Raw genomic sequence first — 19,170 nt, 5'->3', positions numbered from 1 at the left:
GCACATATTGTTGCAAGCGACAAAAATGCTACACCTGCCCATTCACCTTGTCCCTCACGCCATTCAGGGCCTCATACAGTCCTTCTAGGTGAGGCAACACTTCAGCTGTAAATCTTTTGGGGCCAGGAGGTGTTCATGATGGGGCCTCCTCTGCATTGGAGACACTAGACATAAATTGAGGGACCGTTTTGTGGAGGATCTGTGCTCTATCCACCAAAAGAGAAATTTCCCAGTGGCCAGCCTATCCGCATTCCCATTCTGGCATGTCAGTCTATGGCCTCCCCTTCTGATATGATGAGGCCACTCTTGGTGGAGGAGCAGCACCTCTAATTTCGTGTAGGTACTCTCCAACCTGATGGTTTGAGCATCGATTTGTCCTTCCAGTAATTTTATTTTTTTCTCTTTTCCTCTGCCCCGTTTCTCTCTGGCCTCTAACCTGTTCTCACCTGCCTGTCACCTCCCAAAGGTGCCCCACCTTCTTCCCTTTCTCCTATAGTCCACTCTCCTTGCATCTCAGATTCCTTCTTCTCCAACACTTTACTTTTCCCAACTTCCTGGTTTACCTATCTGGCTTGTCCTTCTTCAACCTCCCCACTTTTTTATTCTGACATCTTCCCCCTTCCTTCCCTGTCCTGAAAAAGGGTCTTGACCCAAAACATTGACTATTTGTTTATTTCCTCAGACACTGCCTGACCTGCTGAGTACCTACAGCATTGTTTGTGTGTGTTCCTCTGGATTTTTAGCCTCTGAATCATCTTTTGTGTTTATGATTTGCTGCTGGTACTGTGTTTTGTACGTTGACTCCAGAGGAACATTGTTTGGCAATATTCATGTGTATGGTTGAATGACAATTACACTTGAACTTGTATAGAGCAAGCCAACTTATTTTAATTAGTCAGGATATTTTTAAGTACCAGATGTGAGGTGATACTGCAAAAATACTAATGTTATTTTTCATACCGCTATTAAGTATAGGAGTACAGTCCAGTCAATGGGCTTCAAAAGGTACATTTAATGTCGGAGAAGTGTATACAAAATACAACAGCCTGAAATTTTTCTTCGCAAACATCCACAAAAACAGAGCGAATGACAGTTAAATGTTAGAACCCCAAAGCCCCCCCCACAACTCTCCCCTCCCATGTGTAAGCAACAGCAAAGCAACAACCCCCCTCCCCCCCCCAAATCAGCAAAAAAGCATCAGCAGCCCCCACTGGGCACTCAAGCGTGCAGCAAAGCATCAACAGTAATTTGACATACCACAGGCGCTCTCCCTCTCTCTTTCTCCCCCCCCCCTAATAAGAGAGGTGAATAAGAAAAAGAAATGTCTCCGTTTCAGTGAGAGGGGAGACATAATACTATAAACCAGCGAGTTGTTTTGTGTAGTCTGTTGTTTTTCCGAGCTCTCTGCCCAAAGAACTCAGGTCTCTGGGCTCGTAGCCAGCAGCTCACTGTTTCCAATCTTCTGCTATTCCCGCGACACATCAGGTGGCGGCACTGGCCTCAAATCAGCCTGTCTCAAGAGCCATGAAAATCCAGTGCCTGGGTGGTGTGCTAGTCTCCCAGGCCGTGTCCTTGGCATATTGAAAAGCGGTTGGTTGTGAGGCCCTGAGAGCAGGTCCTATTTCTGCAGAGAAACAAAGTCAGTGTTTAACTCCAGGTCTGGGTCTTCAAAAGAACTTTGAAACGGGGGTGGGAAGAGATATCAAAGATAGAAATAGAGCTGTTTCCGAAGATGCAAGCAAAGGAGTCGCCACTAGGTGCTATCTTAAGCTCTGCCCCTTAGGTGTCATACATTTGTTCCTATTATTTTGTCTGAAATGGACATTGTGTTTTTGTCTCAATTGTTCAAGATTTTGCTAAATTTAAGCATGCGTCTTATTCTTTTGTCATTATTGGTTCACCCCAGTTAATTTACTCCAATCGTGAGCATACTAATTTTAGTCTGATTGCAGATGTGTTCATTTTGTTTCATTTGTGTTGCAAATACCTTTCCACATGCTATGCTTAATTCTCTGTGTTGACACCCTTTCCTCTATTGCTCAGCAGTCTGCGCTAGGTCCCTGGAAAATGTATTGGAACTAAAGCAATAGACAATAGCAGTTGTGTGGAATTTTGATCAGTCTGTTTAAAACTGCCAGATATCCTCTAGCAAGGTTGTGTAAAAGTACATTAATTCACAATTTTATATCCCATCATCTGTCATTGTCTATTTTTTTTGTTGTAGGGCTTCTGATATGATTCTTACATGGTGCTACAAGAGTCATAGCAAGGAAACTGGCCTGCTTATTTATGGATTTGAAGTTTTCTTTGTTGAAAGCTTGGGCAGCTTGTTGCACCAAGGGATTAATAGCATAGCTGTCTCTCTTTTGCCTACTCCAGCATGTACAAATGAGTGACCAACAGTAGAAGTTAGTCTCCAATGGAGTATAAAGAGAAGGGTCACTTACTGTATAATTTGTATCAAATGACCTGAACTGTGGTAACCTGTTAAGTTACAAGGCTGTGATTTCCTAAACCAGGAAGCAAGCTGGCACCCAGCAGATAATGAAATATAAAATTTAATTGATTACTTTTATCTCCATGCCCATCAGTAGTAATTGAAAATAAGTTCAGAGTAATTTAAGAATAAATAAGTTGATTTGTTGTGAGAGGCCCCTCTAGGAAAGTGCCTGCGGTGTCTTCCTTTCTAGTCCTGAAGAAGGGTCTTGGCTGGAAACATTGACTGTTTATGAATTACCAAGGATGCTGCCTGACCTGAGTACTTCCAGCATTTTGTGCATGTTGTTCAGAGGCAGACAAGTAGTCCTTGGGCAAGGGGGTGAACGATAATCATGGATAGATGAGAGAATGAGGTTCACATTGCAGTTAGATCAGCTGTGATATGAATGAATGCCCGAGTTGCCTATTCCTGCTAACTTGTGTGTTTGTCTCAGTAAAGTGTTAAGTGGGATATTTGAAACATGATCTTAGTGTTGAGCATATATCTTTTTAATAGTATTTTTCTCTGGCAGAAAAATTGCCACTATCCTCAAATAAGAGCTTGCTGGATGTTTGCTTCAGTGTTTGTATTTGGTCAATACTTGTACTTTTCCCTTTTTAGGAATGGGAGCAAACTGGGCCTAATACATATAACATGATGCTTATTTTCTGTGTTATCTGCTATCTGCATGCTGTAACCATGCATGTTTCTGGATTCATTTATTAAAATATATTTTCAAAACTAAACTCTAGTTTTGAAAAACCTCTATTGGGATTGAGTGGAGAAAAATTTGATTTGATGGAATAATGTGAAATTTGAAATGATTTTGTGTATTGTAATTGTTCTAAGTTAAAATTCATATTCTATCTGAAATTTGTTGCAACAGATGACTATGGAAGCTAGTTAATTGGATGTATTTATGGCAAAGATTGATAGGTTCTTAATAGGTATAGGGATTAAGGGTTACAAGGAAATGGAGACAGAATTGATTTGAAAAAAGTAATTGGCCATGAATGATAGGTTCAACTCAATAGGCCAAATGCCTAAAAATTTTCCTATATCTTGTGGTCTAAAACAAGCTCTCTTGACCAGGGTGTTTTGATTGATATGAAAGTTTTACTTCCTTTTATGCGTTTTCCTTGTTTTATCTGGGCAATTGCATAATTACTGCTAACAAAATATGAAGGTATTGTCTGGTTAAAGGATTTTAATTCCCTCATTTTGTAATTTTAAAAAAAAGCAGCGTGCCACATGTGTGATTGCTTGGCTGTACCCAGGTCTATAGTCTCAGGTGAGATTGTCCCAGTTGTTAAATGGCCAGGAATAAATGAAGCTTCCTCGTTCCTGGTTTTTGTGGTGATGCATGTAACTTTGTTTATATCAGGAAAGAAATGAGAAGAGCAGTCCCAGGTTGCAAGTTAAAGATTTAAATTAGTGTTGTCAGGTTTTTTTCTTATATAATAACACAGATGTTTGAATTTAAAATGTTAGTCTGTATATGCCTGCAGCCTCCTTTGCCTTGCCTATGGAGTGGAGTGCAATGGAATCATGTTATCAGTTAACTTCAGCTGGGTTAGCTGGAGGGCTGATGCTATTGGATGCTTTACTCTGCTAAGAAGAATAAAGATTCCATGCAGAATTGCCTGTTGAAGAAATCTATGAATGTAAATACTGTAGTTTTCAGGCCTCATTCTATTGTGTCATGGGGGGGGGGCGGTTGGGGTAATTAAAGAGTGCAGTGAAAGTTGGCAAGAAAATTAAAATTATATATTTAATTGTGGATTTTTTAAAATGGATTACAAGAAATAAAGTACCTTTATGTAAACACAGATTAAATGTCTGATGTCATTATTAGTGCTTTGGCTTGCCTTAAGCAGTTGTGAATTGAAGTAATGATGTCATCTTCATTACCTTATTTATGTTCCTAGTTCAGCAATTCACTCCCACAGACTAGTATTGCAGTTACTCACCTGACAGTAAAATGTTTTTATTGGTGCATTCATGGGTCCCTTTTCCCTTTCTGTAAGCCTGTCCCCAAATGTCATTAAGAGAATAGGGGTGTTGATTTTATGCTTACTTTTCCTGGCAAAAGTAGGAAATTGGAATATAGACACAACAATAGGGAATGGGCACTTTTTCACAATTGAATAAAACTTTGGTCAATTGGGTAGATTTTTGAATTGGATTTTGAAGTTGCTGGTTTGAATTGGCTCCAAAATGCATGCTGTTCTTTGGTCTGAAGGTTTCCATTGGATTGTTAATCTAAAAATGTATATTTCATTTAGATACATACTGATCAGCTTATAAATGGTTATTTTTATTCTCATGTTTCTAATTTAGCATTCAGAAGTTAATTGCCAAAAGCCAAATGCATTTGATTAATGTCTGTGGTCCTGATGAAGGGTCTCAGTCTGAAATGTCAGCTGTTGACTCTTTTCCATTGATGCTGTCTGGCCTGCTGAGTTCTAACAGCATTTGATGTGTGTTGCTTGAATTTCCAGCATCTGCAGATTTTCTCCTGTTTGTAAGCTATTTATCTTTCCTTTTGGCTTGGATACCAAAACAGCATTTGAGTTTCATGAGAAAATAAAGTGGTAAAATTTCGGGGCAAGTTTGGTAAAGAGCCGAAAGCCACAACTGTATTTTTTTTTAATAATTTTTTATTGCATTTTTAAATGATTACAAAGTATGAAAAAACAATGTATATAACCCATACCCCCTCCCCTTAACCCCTCCCCCCTAACTGCCCCATAGAAAAAAAAAGAAAGAAAGAAAGAAAGAATGCCTGGTGGTTGGAAGATCTCCACATGCTCCATGGAGTTCGTAATAATTTTAATATGTATATTTATTTCTTTCCCCTAATAACCAATTGTTTCATCTTAAAAGCATCTATATATTTAATCCTGTCTTTTGTAAATAAGGGCTCCAAATTTTCAAAAATGTTTCATATTTATCTCAAATTATAAGTAATTTTTTCTAATGGAATACAACCATAGATTTCTTTCTTCCAAGAATCTATACTTAAATGTGTATCCGATTTCCAAGTAACTGCAATAGCTTTTTTGGCTACTGCCAGTGCAATTTTTATAAATTCTTTCTGATACTTATTTAGTTTGAGTTTCGGTTTTATCCCTTCAATATCACCTAGTAAAAATAATATTGGATTATGAGGAAATTGTGTTCCTGTAATTTGTTCCAGTAAAAGTCTTAAATTTGTCCAAAATGGTTGAATTTTAGAGCAAGACCATGTCGAATGTAAAAAAGTACCAGTTTCCTGGTTACATCGGAAACACTGATCCGATAAATTTGGATTAAATTTTTTTATTTTTTGTGGTGTAATATATAATTGATGTAGAAAATTATACTGCACTAATCTTAACCGAACATTTATTGTATTTGTCATACTGTCAAGACATAGTCTTGACCAATTTGTTTCTTCAATTTTAATATTCAAATCACTTTCCCATTTTTGTCTTGACTTATGGACTCCTTGCTTAATTACCTGTCTTTGAATCAAATTATACATGCAAGATATAAATTTTTTGATATTTCCTTTTTGAATTAAAATTTCTATTTCATTAGATTTCGGCAATAACATTGTTTGACCTAATTTTTCTCTTAAATAAGCCCTTAATTGAAAGTAACAAAATAAAGTGTTGTTTGATATTTTATATTTATTCTTTAATTGTTCAAATGACATTAATATACCTCCTTCAAAACAATTCCCTATATATCTAATCCCATTTTGAATCCAATTATATAAAAGTTGATTGTCCATTGTAAAAGGAATAAGTCTATTTTGAATTAAAGATCTCTTTGCTAATAAAGATTTTTTTATCTCATCATCAACATTTATCTTATTCCATAAATCAATCAAATGTTTTAATATAGGAGATTCTTTCTTTTCCCGTATCCATTTAGATTCCCATTTGTATATAAAATCTTCTGGTACATTTTCTCCTATTTTATCTAATTCTATTCTAATCCATGCCGGTTTATCTTTCTCGAAAAAAGATGCAATAAATCTAAGTTGATTTGCTTTATAATAATTCTTAAAATTTGGAAGTTGTAATCCTCCTAGATCAAATTTCCATGTCAATTTTTCCAACGATATTCTGGACATCTTACCTTTCCAGAGGAATTTCCTCAGATATTTATTTAACTCTTGAAAAAACTTCTGGGGTAATTGTATTGGTAATGATTGAAATAAATATTGTAATCTAGGGAATATATTCATTTTTATAGTATTTACTCTACCTACTAATGTTATTGGTAATGCCATCCACCACAACTGTATTTGAATGAATAGTTTTAAGGAGAAAATACTCAGCAGATCAAGCAACATCAGTGGAGAGATACAATTGAAGTTTCTCGTGAGTGGATTACCAGTTTTCCTAGAGTGTTTTTAATTTTTAAGTTCATGAAGTTCTCTTAATGAAAGCAAAGGTGAAGTGGCAGAAGAACCAGCTTGAAATAGCTTGCAGAAAAAAATTCTGGATCATTGGATGATCTTAGAGAGATGCCTTGTGTGATTCAGCCATTTTCTGATGGAAAGCTATACCAGTTGAATGCCACTTGAAAGTGACTTTAGCAATTAAAGGTAAAGGCTATATAAAGGTTAATAAGTAAAATGAGGTAAAGAACATGCTCATTTAAACAAAGTGGAGAATATTCAGTTAGCTTTTATTTTGATGTAATAATATTTTTAGAAAGGTTTGTCTTTTGAAGCAATCAGGAAGGCAGTTCTGTACTAGTTACATAATAAAGTACAAGTTTCAAAGCATATTTTTATTGGTGTAATGTACATCACTACAGTAACTACTTGATGGTCAGTCTTTATTTAAACCTCATTTAAATTGAGGTTTATGTAGCAGATGTATTTAAACCCATCCACTTTCAATTTGATATAGGTTTGTGTTAAGCTTCCTCTTTCCAGGTATAATATTGGGTAAATGCGCCTTTGTGACAAAGTTTTAAATCATCAATGTTTGTTTTGTTTTTGAAGGGTCTGTTCTCAGTGACAAAATATAAAATTATAATAGGTGACTTGGTGCAGTTCTAATTAACTGCATTTTCAGTTGTAGGTTTAGTTTATTAAGTAGCTTTGAAAAGAAGTATTTATGTATTTTGTATGAAAATAAATTTAAAAGCCTAAACTTCTGACTGTAGTGTTAGTGGCAGAGACTAGCACTAATCCGCAGGCTGCTTCGTCTCATGAAGTTCCTTCTGTGAAGTTTTGATGTACCAGTACTGTATGTGTGGACTAGCACTGAAACATGTTTTTGATGTTATACTTATTGCAAATGTGTCATAGCGGCTGGATTTCAAATAGCAATTCAGGCAATTACAGCAAGGAAGAATTGACCTCAGAGTAACTGCAGTTAGGGTATGCAGCTGGACTGAGAAGCACAAGTAGAACCTTTCTTTGATTTATGAGAATGTTGTCAGGACTTGAGGGCCTGAATTATGGGGAGAGCGTAGGTAGGCTAGACTTTATTCCTTGGAATGTAGGAGTGTGTACATTGACCTTGTAGAGGTATAAAATCATGAGGATCATAGATAGGGAAAATGCACACAGTCTCCTTTCTCCGAAAAGGAGAGCCACAAACTTAAGGGCATAAGTTTAAGGTGAGAAGGGAGGGAGCTGGAGGGGCAACTTTGTTCAGAAGGTGGTGAGTATGAGCTACCAGAGGATGTGATTGAGACAGGTATAATAACTCATTTAAAATACATTTGCTCAGTTATGTGGATAGGAGAGATTTAGAGCTGTGGTTCACAAATCTTTGGTCTCTTTGGCTCCCGACCACATCTCCAGCACCCCGTTCTCCCTTTCTGGGCATTACGTAAAAACTGTAAAGAAACTTTGATTTATGGTTCTCAGTGGGGAAAAATAGGAACAGCAAATTCAAAGCAGTAACAAATAATTGCAAAAAAAATCAAATCTATTTAAAGCTACAAATTAAATTAATTACTGTAAAAATTTTCAACAATAAATTTTAGAGTGTTCATAAATAGTCCAAATATTCCCTACTTCATTGTTTTCTCGCCTTTCATTGAGATGGGTGGGTTTGATGTAGTGGTAGTCAGGTTCTCAATATCAGGCTGAATGTCACTCAGGAGTCTCAAATCCACACGATCAGTAATTTGCAGTCTGTCATTGCTTTGAAAGAAGGAGGGTGACTCCACTGAAATTGTGTTTCACTAAATATGATGTCAGAAAAGCAATGAAGAACATGTTGTCCCTTTTTCACAGTGCACAATAGCGCTTAGAGATTGCTTTCTGCAATCAAAAGTTGTTATGGATTTTAGAACCTCTGCTTCGGCTTAGCCATTTATAGCAAGATCAGTTCTTCCTCCATCCTCCTTGTTAATTTCTTATTACAAGTGTTCAGGAATGGATTTATTGCCCAATTTGGAATTTGGGTCAAGAAAATCTTGAAACCTCTCTGACATATATTTATGCAGCTCATCCAGGTGGGCACAGTATACTTGAAGATCATCATCTGGCTTGGAAATTAGAAAAGGTCGTGATGGCCAATGTTGCACTTAAATAGGGCTAACTTGGACAGAAATGTAGGGACACCTGATTTGACTATGATGAAATTCACATCATCTCCTTGGAATTGAAAGAATTTTGCTAAATAGGCAATGTCATGTCCAATATTCTTGAGTTAATTACTAAATGAAGCATTTGAGTGTTCAATGAATTTTATTAGTTTTATTAGTTTATTCTCAGGAAGTTTTCTTTTGACTGTTCATCATCCTCAATGCAAAGCTCTCAAAATAGTCAAATTGAGAGCATGGGACATGATTTTATGTACCACTGTGATAACAGTATTTAATGATTTGAGTTTTTTGCGAGAGGACACTGTCTGAATTACACAGTGAACTGTAAGCATTTTAGGTACAGCTTGTCTCAAGAAATAACCCAGTGGTGACATCCTGTCGTTGGTGGTGTTCCATCTGTTGTACAAGTAAGACTGTTGGTGAGGGGAATGTCCTTCTCTTTGAAAAATTGCTCAACAACCCGAAATATTGACTCTCCCTTCGTACCTGCTTCTAGTTCCCCTTGCAAATAACAACTCTTGAACTCTTGAACATGAAGTGAACATGACTAAGAAACAAAGTTTGGTTGCCTGGTAAAGTTGACCTAATGGATTGCAGAGCAAATTCTCTTGTCCAATGTGTGTTGCACCAATATGTCTTACACATTCTTAGACACTTCATCTATTTGTCTTTGAACAGAGTTGTCGCTGAGTGGAATCATTTTAATAATTTTGTCTGGTGACATATGCAAAACTGTACTCAGATCCTCCTTTACTGTTGGCAGAATCAGTTCTTCTCCAATTGTTTGAGGCTTTCCAGATTTAGCAATAAACAGTGAAATATTGTATGAAGCACAGAAATAATCACTGTTTGTTGTGAAGTGCCGGCAAACAGGTTTTGAAGTGTTTTCCATTTGTTTTGTACCCTAATTCACAGAAATTGCGTCACTGCATGATGAGTATGGGAATCATAATAGCTAACACTGTACTGCGGTAGTGAGTGGCAATAATGCGCAGCCAGGCCTGGAAATACACACTTTCTTCAATCTAGATCTCATGATATGTCAAATACAGAAGTGTCACATTGATTTTCAACGATTACAATGTGCATCGAGCAAAGTCTTAAAAGAATAGTGGGTTAGCAAGAGATGTGATTATGTCTCATTGTAATCAATTATGAGGCACTGAGGATTAAATGCTTGTAATAAGTAATTAATTTCTTATATTAAGCTTGTAATCCCTCAGCTCCCCCCCCACCCCCCCCCAATCTTTATCACCGAAGGGCTTCTTTCTGTGCTGTTTTACTCTAAATCTAATTTTTAATTAGTAATGAGTTCTAAGCTAATGGTACAATATGAGGAAAGTATCCTCGGGTTTCCTTCCTTCTAGTTCTTAAGTGAGCTGTTCACTAATTTATGGATGACAAAAAGTGGGGACAGTAAAATGTCTAAAGTTACAAAAAGATGTACTGGAAAAGTACATCTGGGAAAGTGGATAAACGAAGTGGCAGGTGGAATTTAACTCTGGCTGAGTTGCGAAGGATGTGTTTTGGGAAGTAGACAGGCAGGACGTGTACAGTGAATGGCAGGACTCTGGGCCTTTGTAGGGATGCTAGTACATAATTCCCTTAAGTGATGATGCAAATAGTCAGGATGGTGAAGGTGGGGCTTGACTGATTTACCTTCTGATGTTGGGTCATTGAATACAGGAGTTAGTGTGATATGTGACATTGGTGAGATCACATTTGAAATATTGCATGCATTTCCGGTCACCATGCTGCAGGAAGGATGTGATTAAGTTAGAGTGCAGGAAAGATTCAGAAGCATGTTCCTTCACAAGGAGGGGTCGAGTTGTAAGGAGAAATGGGTTGGATTTTCCCTGGAGTAAAAGAGGCTGAGGGTGACCGTAGAAGTTTATAAAATCATGAGGGGCAGTCTTTTTCCCATGGTTGAAGTATGTAAAAACTACGCAGGTTTTAAGAAGAGATGGCAAAAGTAAACAGGATGTAAGTGGTAAGTCCTTTTGCACAGAAAGTGGTGGGTAGATGGAATGAACTGAAGAAAGTGATGGAGGCAAGTAAAATCAGTTTGGAAGACATTTCGGCAGGGGTTTAGAGATTTGGGCCAAATGCTGACAAATGGGACTAGCTCAAGTGGACACCTAGGTTGGCATGAATGAGTTGGGCCTAGGTGTCTTTTTCCATGCTATATAATTCTATAAGGAAGGGATTCGAAGAATCTTTGGGGTGGGAGTATATGGACATATACAGAGAGGTTAAGCAAATTAGGCCTATGCTGTCTTGTGTTTTGAAGAATTAGAGGTGGTCTCATTAATGTGTTTTTCTTTGAGGTGTTTAAGATGGGGAATAACCATGGAGGACCAAGGTAAGCAGAAATTTCGTTTTGAAGTTTGAAAAGTGGAACAGGCATGAGGTGATGGAAAGCTTATTTTTTGATAGATTGAATTAATTTTTCAGCAGTATCTATCCACTGATTTTAATTAGCTCACTTTATATTGAAGAATTATTTTGCAGGATATTGTGCAAGATTTTGTACCAGTTTCAGATCCTTGCTAAATATTAATGTGCTCTCAACATCTGTTTCAGTACATGATTCATAACCCCGTTGTGAATTTGGGGAAACGAAAAAATTCTGGTTCAACAGAGGGAAAGCCATCAAAAAAACCAAAAGGAAATGGAGATCCAAACAAAGAGACAAGCAAAAAACGGAAAGGTGGAAATAAAGATAAGATTCCTCTTAATCCACCTTTGAGTCCAACATTATGGGGACATGTACATGTAAAAAAGACCATGAATGGTACGGAAATGGAGTATAGTCCTAAAAGATCTCCAGAACAAGAACTGGAAGAAGTAATGAAGATTGTAACTCCGACCAAGCTGAATACCAATTTCCACATTCCCAAAAAGGGTTCAAAAGCTGTCCGGAATTTTAAAAAGTTGCAAACTAAGGATAAAATGAACAAAAAGGAAAAATCAAAGAATAAGAATAAGTTGCTTAATGGGCAGAAATCTCCAGGGAACAGCAAATCTCCAAAAAAAGGTCTGAAAACTCCAAAGACAAAAATGAAGCAGATGACACTGTTTGAAATGACAAAATCAAGTACTAACAAGTCAGGAAAGACACAAAAAGGTGTCGGAGGGGCATCAAGATCTGTGACAAAGCCTCAGAAATATTTGCCACCCTTAGCATTACAATTCCTTAGATATTTCAAAGATAACAAAGGAAAAGAAGAGAAAAAGGGTGCCGTTTCTGCATTTGTTACGCGGGTAGCCAAAGTGCTTTCTGCTGAAGATCGTGCTCGCCTACCAGATGAAGTAAGAGATCTTGTGCAGAAACGTTATGAGATATTGGAACATAAGAGGAAATGGGCATTAATGAGCCTGGAAGAGCGAGCAGATTATCACAAGAAAAAACGTGAAGAGCTGAGGATAAGGCTGAAAGAAAAGGCTAAAGAGCGGAGAGAGAAGGAAATGCAATTAAAATTAGAGAAACAGAAGAGATTTGAAGATCAGACTCTTGCCGGAAAGAGTTTACCTCCATTAAAGCTAGTTGATACACCAGAAGGTCTCCCCAATACACTTTTTGGTGATGTTGCTATGGTAGTTGAGTTTCTCAGCTGTTATGCTGGTCTGTTGATGCCAGATGACCAATATCCAATCACAGCAGTTTCCTTGATGGAAGCACTCACCTCTGAAAAGGGAGGTTTTCTCTATTTGAACAGAGTACTGTTAATCCTCCTTCAAACTTTGCTACAGGATGAAATTGCGGAAGACTATCGAGAACTAGGAATGAAGCTATCAGAAATCCCCCTCACTTTGCACTCTGCTTCAGAGTTGGTTCGGCTCTGCATGCGCAAATCTGATGCGCAGAATGAAAGTGAGGTGTCAGAAACTAATGACGATTGTAAAGACACTGTAGAGTTTGAAGACAATGAAGTTGCAGATGAATTCCTAGATAAGCTTGAAACAGCCGAGTTCTTCGAATTGACCCCGGAAGAGAAAGTGAAGATTCTAACAGCACTTTGCCATCGGATATTGATGACCTATTCAGTTCAGGATCACATGGAGGACTTGCAGCATAAATCTGCAGAACTTTGGAAAGAGAGGCTAGCCATGCAAAAAGAGGAAAATGACCGGAAAAAGGCTGAAAAGCTGAAGAAGAAGCAAATAGAGACAAAAAAGAGAGAGCCAGAAAATAACAAAATGTGTGACAAGAAAAAAGAGAAGAAGGAATTTGATAAGAAACTGGAGGCTGATAAAGGTGGAAATGATCTATTGGTGGATGTCAATGGCAGTGAAGACCTCATTAGTGCCATTAAAAGCAGACGGCAAATGGCAATGCAAGCAAAAAAGGAGAAAGAGGAACGGGAAAAGCAGGAGAAAGAGAGGATGGAAAAAGAAGTGGAAGAAGAAAAGATTCGCAAGCAAAAAGCAGCAGCTGAGAAGGCTTTCCAGGAGGGAATTACGAAGTCCAAACTTGTCCTTCATAGATCACCATTGGGCACAGACCGCAACCACAATAGGTATGTTGTTTCATTTTTCAGAAGAGTAGAATGTATTTTCTAACTTTCCTTAAAACACATTTAAAATTTTATTATTCAGTTTGGCAAAAATGCCTGATCCATTATATTGAGACAAAATTTTAAATCTCTGGTCTCCTGATGGGGTGTTCTAATTGGCTACTTATTTGGACCATATTTTCTTTGGCAGAAGCCAACGTTGGTGATCTGAAAGGGGCTTCTGAAGATTTTGAAGGAAGTGGATAAAGGGAAAGCTTTTGAGTTTTTTATTCTCATGGGGCACGGAACAATCAAAATGATGTGCATTCTCTGATTCTTCATCCACTTTTCAGAACGTTGTCCTTGTGGGGATGAGCATTTCTCACTCTCATCAGTAAAGCAAAAACTAGGTAGACTTTGATGGATTGTTAAACCATCGATGCTGGTAGAAAAATATTGTTCAAAAGATTTTTCTATGCAGTTGTTTTGTACCTAGTGAACGAGATCGTGGATAGATGATGTTTTTGATCAACTTGGAGAAATTTGTTTAAAAATCTCATCTTGTTTCTTCTGGATTGTGTAAATGTTGTGCAGTAGTTTCTTTTGAGATACTGCTTTATATTGTGTTTCACTATGGTGAGATTGTAGGTTTAAAACTAATACTTTAAAAATGAAATTTTGCTTCATTAAAAATTAATGGATGTGTTCCTGCAAGTAACTGTGATAATTTTATGCAGGTACTGGCTATTTTCTGACCTGGTACCTGGACTGTATGTCGAGAAGGGATGGGTCCATGATGGTATTGATTATACCTTTACCCTTCCAGAAGAATATACACAGCACGAAGAAGATCCTGACTCTAAAAGTAAGTCTTGAATCATTGCTATTGCACTATACTTGTTCGTTTATACTGGCAATGTACCAAAATCTTAATGCAAGCATACCCTGTGTTACACAGGGGTTGCATTCTTAGAAAACCATACGTATTGCAATTTTCCACAATGCAAACCCCAAATTTTCCATTGACTGCCTTGCTATAAAATGTATCCTTACAAAATGTTTTTCTCTCCTATTCAGCTACTATATTTGCATTGGTGGTGACCCACCATTGTTATTTAACTGTTGAAGCTAGCATTAGACTCAGGGTTGACAAATTTTGTAGATTAAGAAAGTGGGGTATCGGAGTAATGATAGGATTTGAATGAAGATTGAGGTTTGTCAGAGAAAGGTGCAGCAGTATTGGATGTAGGACAGGTTCAGAGCGGATAACGGATTAAAATACAGTGACCAAGTAGAGTCTCGGCAGAGAGTCAGAAAAATGTCTCACAGATGAAGATTGACACAGCACTGTTCCCTGAGGTGTCAGTTTACATGGACTGGAGAGGGCAAGACAAAGGGAGGAGTGGGCTGAGAGAACCAACCCAGTTGAAACTGTGATGTTGTATCCAAATCTTACTCCCCCACAGTATTGAGTAAAAATAAAAATTGACATTTGCTTTCACATTTTGTTTGTTTTATCTTTCTTTTGCATGAATTTAGTAATAGTGAATTTTATATCCTGCCTCAAAATTTTTGTGTGGTGATTTGTGATTTCCATAAGGAGAATATGTTATCCAAACTATTGTAATTCAGAGTTGCCTGTACTGAATTCATTAGGTCATAGTAAAATAGAGGTCTTAAGTCTTCACATCCTGGTTAGATCAGTGCTAAGTGAACTAGATAAAAATTCCCATGCTGGATGTTTACGTCAAGGAAGGAAGGAGAAATTTCAGTGATTGAGAATTGGATCATGCTTGATTATTCCTACCCTACTCCCTTCAGCCCCTTTGTGCAGGCTACTGAAGGACTTCTAGCATTTGAAACTTTTCATGACATTAATTGGGCCGGAGAGGCAAGATAACAGACCTAGAAATTTGAATTGAACTGATTGTGTGAAAATCTGGGAGATGTACAACTGAGTAATAGTGAAACTACTCATTTCCGACATAGAAAGTATCAAAACCTTCAGCGTCAATCTCCCATTCTGACTGCAGCATTTTTCAGAATATGTAATGGAAACAATGGAACAAGCCTTTTACAGATGGACATTACAGGTCAAGGAACACAATACATTCAGCATTTAACTCTTGGAGTGTTTTAGATTGTATAAATACAACTTTTTTTCAGTTTTTCTTATTCTGTGCTAGAAGGCCAGTGTATGAGCACTGTTCAATTGCAGCCAATTGTTTTTGGAGTTTGGAAGGGAGATTGGAGGAGAGAGGGAAATGGTGTGTGCATGCTTAATACTAATTTCACTTTCGCACGTCAAGGGATAAGTGGTATGAGAAAAGTAAGTCTTCACACTGGTATTTATTTTGTTTTAAATGTGACATAGCCTCAATTTTTTTTTGCTGAGGTACCTGGGATTAAATCAGTTTATGAGCAGTGGCTTCTATGATTTGCAATTAATGTTTGATTTATTAGGTTCAAAGGGAATTATTTTTGGATGGTGTATCTTGTTAGAAAACTGATTGAATTAATACTCTGAAATTAAGATTGTCATTCATCTGATCCTCCGGATATATTTACCTTTTAGGCAATGATGGCGACAGCATTGCTGAGAGCAACTTTAACGACAGTGGCCACCAGGGGTCCTCCTATACAGCAGAAATTTGCATTGAAACCACTGTGCCTAAACAAGGACAGAATCTATGGTACTTTCAGGTTTTTCACATCTGTATTTAGTTGTATCAATTTAATGATGTAGAGAATAGGTAAATTTCAGAATGGTTTAAAATTAGTTTTGATCTTAATTTCAATACCTTTGCTTTAAAGACCATTTGGCCAGTGATGCCTTTGTGACAAGAATGAACTTGGGCTGTGGAATATTAGTTGCTTTGTTTGCCCAGCTGCTGATTGAGGACAGGATTCGGCTTGAAATACGATCTATCCTTGGTTATATAACATCTAAACACAGTGTTGGAGGAAAGGAATATTTTAAATTGCCATTAAGAAATTGATGTGTGTAATTAAAAAAAACTTTGAACTAATTTGTGTTTTTAAGGGTTCAGTTGCTTCTGCAACTGAGTCTGTTTACATCTCTTTAGAATTTATGAAGTCCCTTTTACATTTTGGGGAAACATTGAAAATTTGTTTATTATTGTAGCAAAGCTAGAAGATAACTCTAGACTCCTTCCTTAGGATATGTGGGCACAGAAACCTACCATTTATCTTACTTAACCAGACCTTTGCCAGCATTAATACATCTCTTGAGCTAACCTCTACCTTTAAGTGCATCAAGTCATACAGCATGGAAATAGGACCCTTCAGTCCAACTTGTCTATACCAAGCCAGACTCCTTTCTAAGATGGTCCTATTTGTCTCTCATTTGGCCAATGTGACTAGCTTAGATGGGAAATCTGTCCTATCCATATACCTATTTAAGTCCTACTCCTGACACTTGATTTTTAACTGCTGTTGTTTACTGTAGTGTAGTGGTTATCATGTTTGCTTCCCAATTTGATCCTGGGAGGACCATGATTTCTGTGGCAGAGCAGTACACTATGATGGCACCCATGACCCAGATTCAATTCTACTTCTGTAAGGAGTTCACCCAGTCACTGGAAGAATGCACAAATTTCTTTGCATATTCCGAAGACTTGCGGGTCAGAAAGTTAATTGGTCACAGGTGAATTGGATGGTGACAGCTTGTTGGGCTGGGAGAACCTATTACCATGCTGTATCTTTAAAAATAAATAAATGCTGTTAACATACCTGCCTCAACCTTTTCCTCTGGCTGCTCATTCCATTTACTGATTACTACCTATCAAATCTCTCCCCTCTTACCTTAAACCCTCCTAGTTTTTGATTCTCCAACCTTGGAGGAAAATGAATGTAACCACGTTGACTCTGTGCCCCTCACCCCCAGGACTTTATACAAATCTAAGTTTATTTGTCATTCTTCTACAATGCAGTGGGGGAAGAAACTAACCTGCTCAAGCTGTTTTCATCATCCAATGCCTTGAGCCCCAGCAACATCCTCAAATCCCCTCTACACTCCTTCCAGCTTAATGGTATCCTTTCTATAGCAAAGTGACAAAAACGGAGCACAGTATTCCAGATTCAGCCTCACCAGTGTATTGAGCAACAGCAGCATAACATCTTGCCTTCTATAGTCCGTGCCCTGCCTGATGAGTGCCATTGTTTTAAAAATCTTATTCACTTGTCTACCTGTGATGCCACTTTTAAGGTACCATGAACCTGTACTTTTCAGACCCTCTGGTACAACACTCCCCAGGATTCTAATTTTGACTGAATTCCCTATCCTCATTTGTCTTCCCAAAGTGCAACACCATGCACTTGTCCAAATTAAACCCCTTTTGCCATTCCTCAGTGCCCTTACCCAACTGATCAAGATCCCTCTGTGCATCCCAATAACCATTTTCTCTGTCAACAACACCTCCGACTGTAGTGTCATCTGTAAACTCGTTAAGCTTTCCTTTTACATTCTCGTCCATGTTAGTGCTATAGATAACAAATAGTCATGGGCCTCATGCTGATCTCTGGGGAATCCCTTGCCTGAGTTTAGAGTTTCTCTATTGCTACTTAATTACATTTCTTACCAGTTGTAACCTGCATATTATTTGTCTGATTAATTCATTTTAATTAGCAAATTGAAAATGTTTTGGCATTCAACTGTCTATTTATTTTTTAATCAACTTCTCAATCCTTAACCTAGTTATCTCCTCTCATAGGTAATCCTACAAGAGCCATGCTGTATGATTGCTTGAGGTGCTTTCTTAACGTTTTTTGTTGCAGTTATTTGATTGATAGTTTTGGTTGTCCTGAAGAGAATACATCAATTCTCTAGCTCCCGAGAAGAAAGTTTGTCAGCTTTCTCTTGGGAGTTAGAACATTTCAATCTAATTTCTTTTAAGGTATTTGCCCACAATTTCTGATGTGTGTGTGTGTGTGTGTGTATATGCTTACTTTCCTTCTTTGGAAATATTAGTTAGTGGGAATGTGATTTTTTTTTCCTACAGGTTTGTGTGTGATACCCAGAAGGAACTTGATGAGCTTCTGAATTGCTTCCATCAGCAAGGAGTCAGAGAAAGTGGGCTGAAAGAGCGGCTTCAGAAAAAGTAAGCCCTCTTTTAAAACTGTTATGTAACCTGTTTTGCAATTTTTTTTAAAGTCTCTATTTCCTCTTTATATTTTATGAACTTCATCTTTATTCTTGTGTTCTTTGTGCTGAATGGGCTTTCTGATTGGTCTGAGACTTTAAGTGCTGCTGGTTAGTTAGGTAATAAAGTTCAAATCAGGATGCAGAAACTTTTTGTAATAAACATCGCTGTTAACCTTCCTGAAGAATTCCAGGTCTGTTAAAATACATTTTTGTTCATGATTAGCTTCTTAATTCTTCCCCAAACAATACCTGCTGCCCTTGGTCCATGTCTCATATGCAGTGCTTTTTCTTACTTTGTACACTATCAACATCACTTTAGCCCTCCTAACTGTAAGTGACGATTACTAACTCTGCCCATTCCTGTCTTGTTCATTTTGCAATTTAAGTGACTGGAAAATTTTAGTTCATTTCTCCACCTAGGTTCTCATTTGAATACTTTAAACAATTTTAGCACTTTGATATAC

General features: G+C 37.5%; 1 protein-coding gene across 1 annotated transcript in view; it reads left to right on the top strand.

Moving 5' to 3' along the window:
- Positions 1–19,170, top strand: part of baz1b (bromodomain adjacent to zinc finger domain, 1B) — a 77,577-nt gene that overhangs the window by 19,747 nt on the left and 38,660 nt on the right. The window contains exons 7-10 of the mRNA XM_059973101.1: positions 11,630–13,566; positions 14,280–14,407; positions 16,118–16,235; positions 18,564–18,662. Of these exons, the coding sequence (XP_059829084.1) occupies positions 11,630–13,566; positions 14,280–14,407; positions 16,118–16,235; positions 18,564–18,662 (2,282 nt within the window). The remainder of the gene's footprint in view (positions 1–11,629; positions 13,567–14,279; positions 14,408–16,117; positions 16,236–18,563; positions 18,663–19,170) is intronic.

Source organism: Hypanus sabinus, chromosome 6 (genome assembly GCF_030144855.1).
Source record: "Hypanus sabinus isolate sHypSab1 chromosome 6, sHypSab1.hap1, whole genome shotgun sequence".
In the NCBI taxonomy this organism is placed as follows: domain Eukaryota; kingdom Metazoa; phylum Chordata; class Chondrichthyes; order Myliobatiformes; family Dasyatidae; genus Hypanus; species Hypanus sabinus.
The sequence above is the reverse complement of the archived record's forward strand: the minus strand, read 5'-3'. Positions and strand labels throughout refer to the sequence as shown.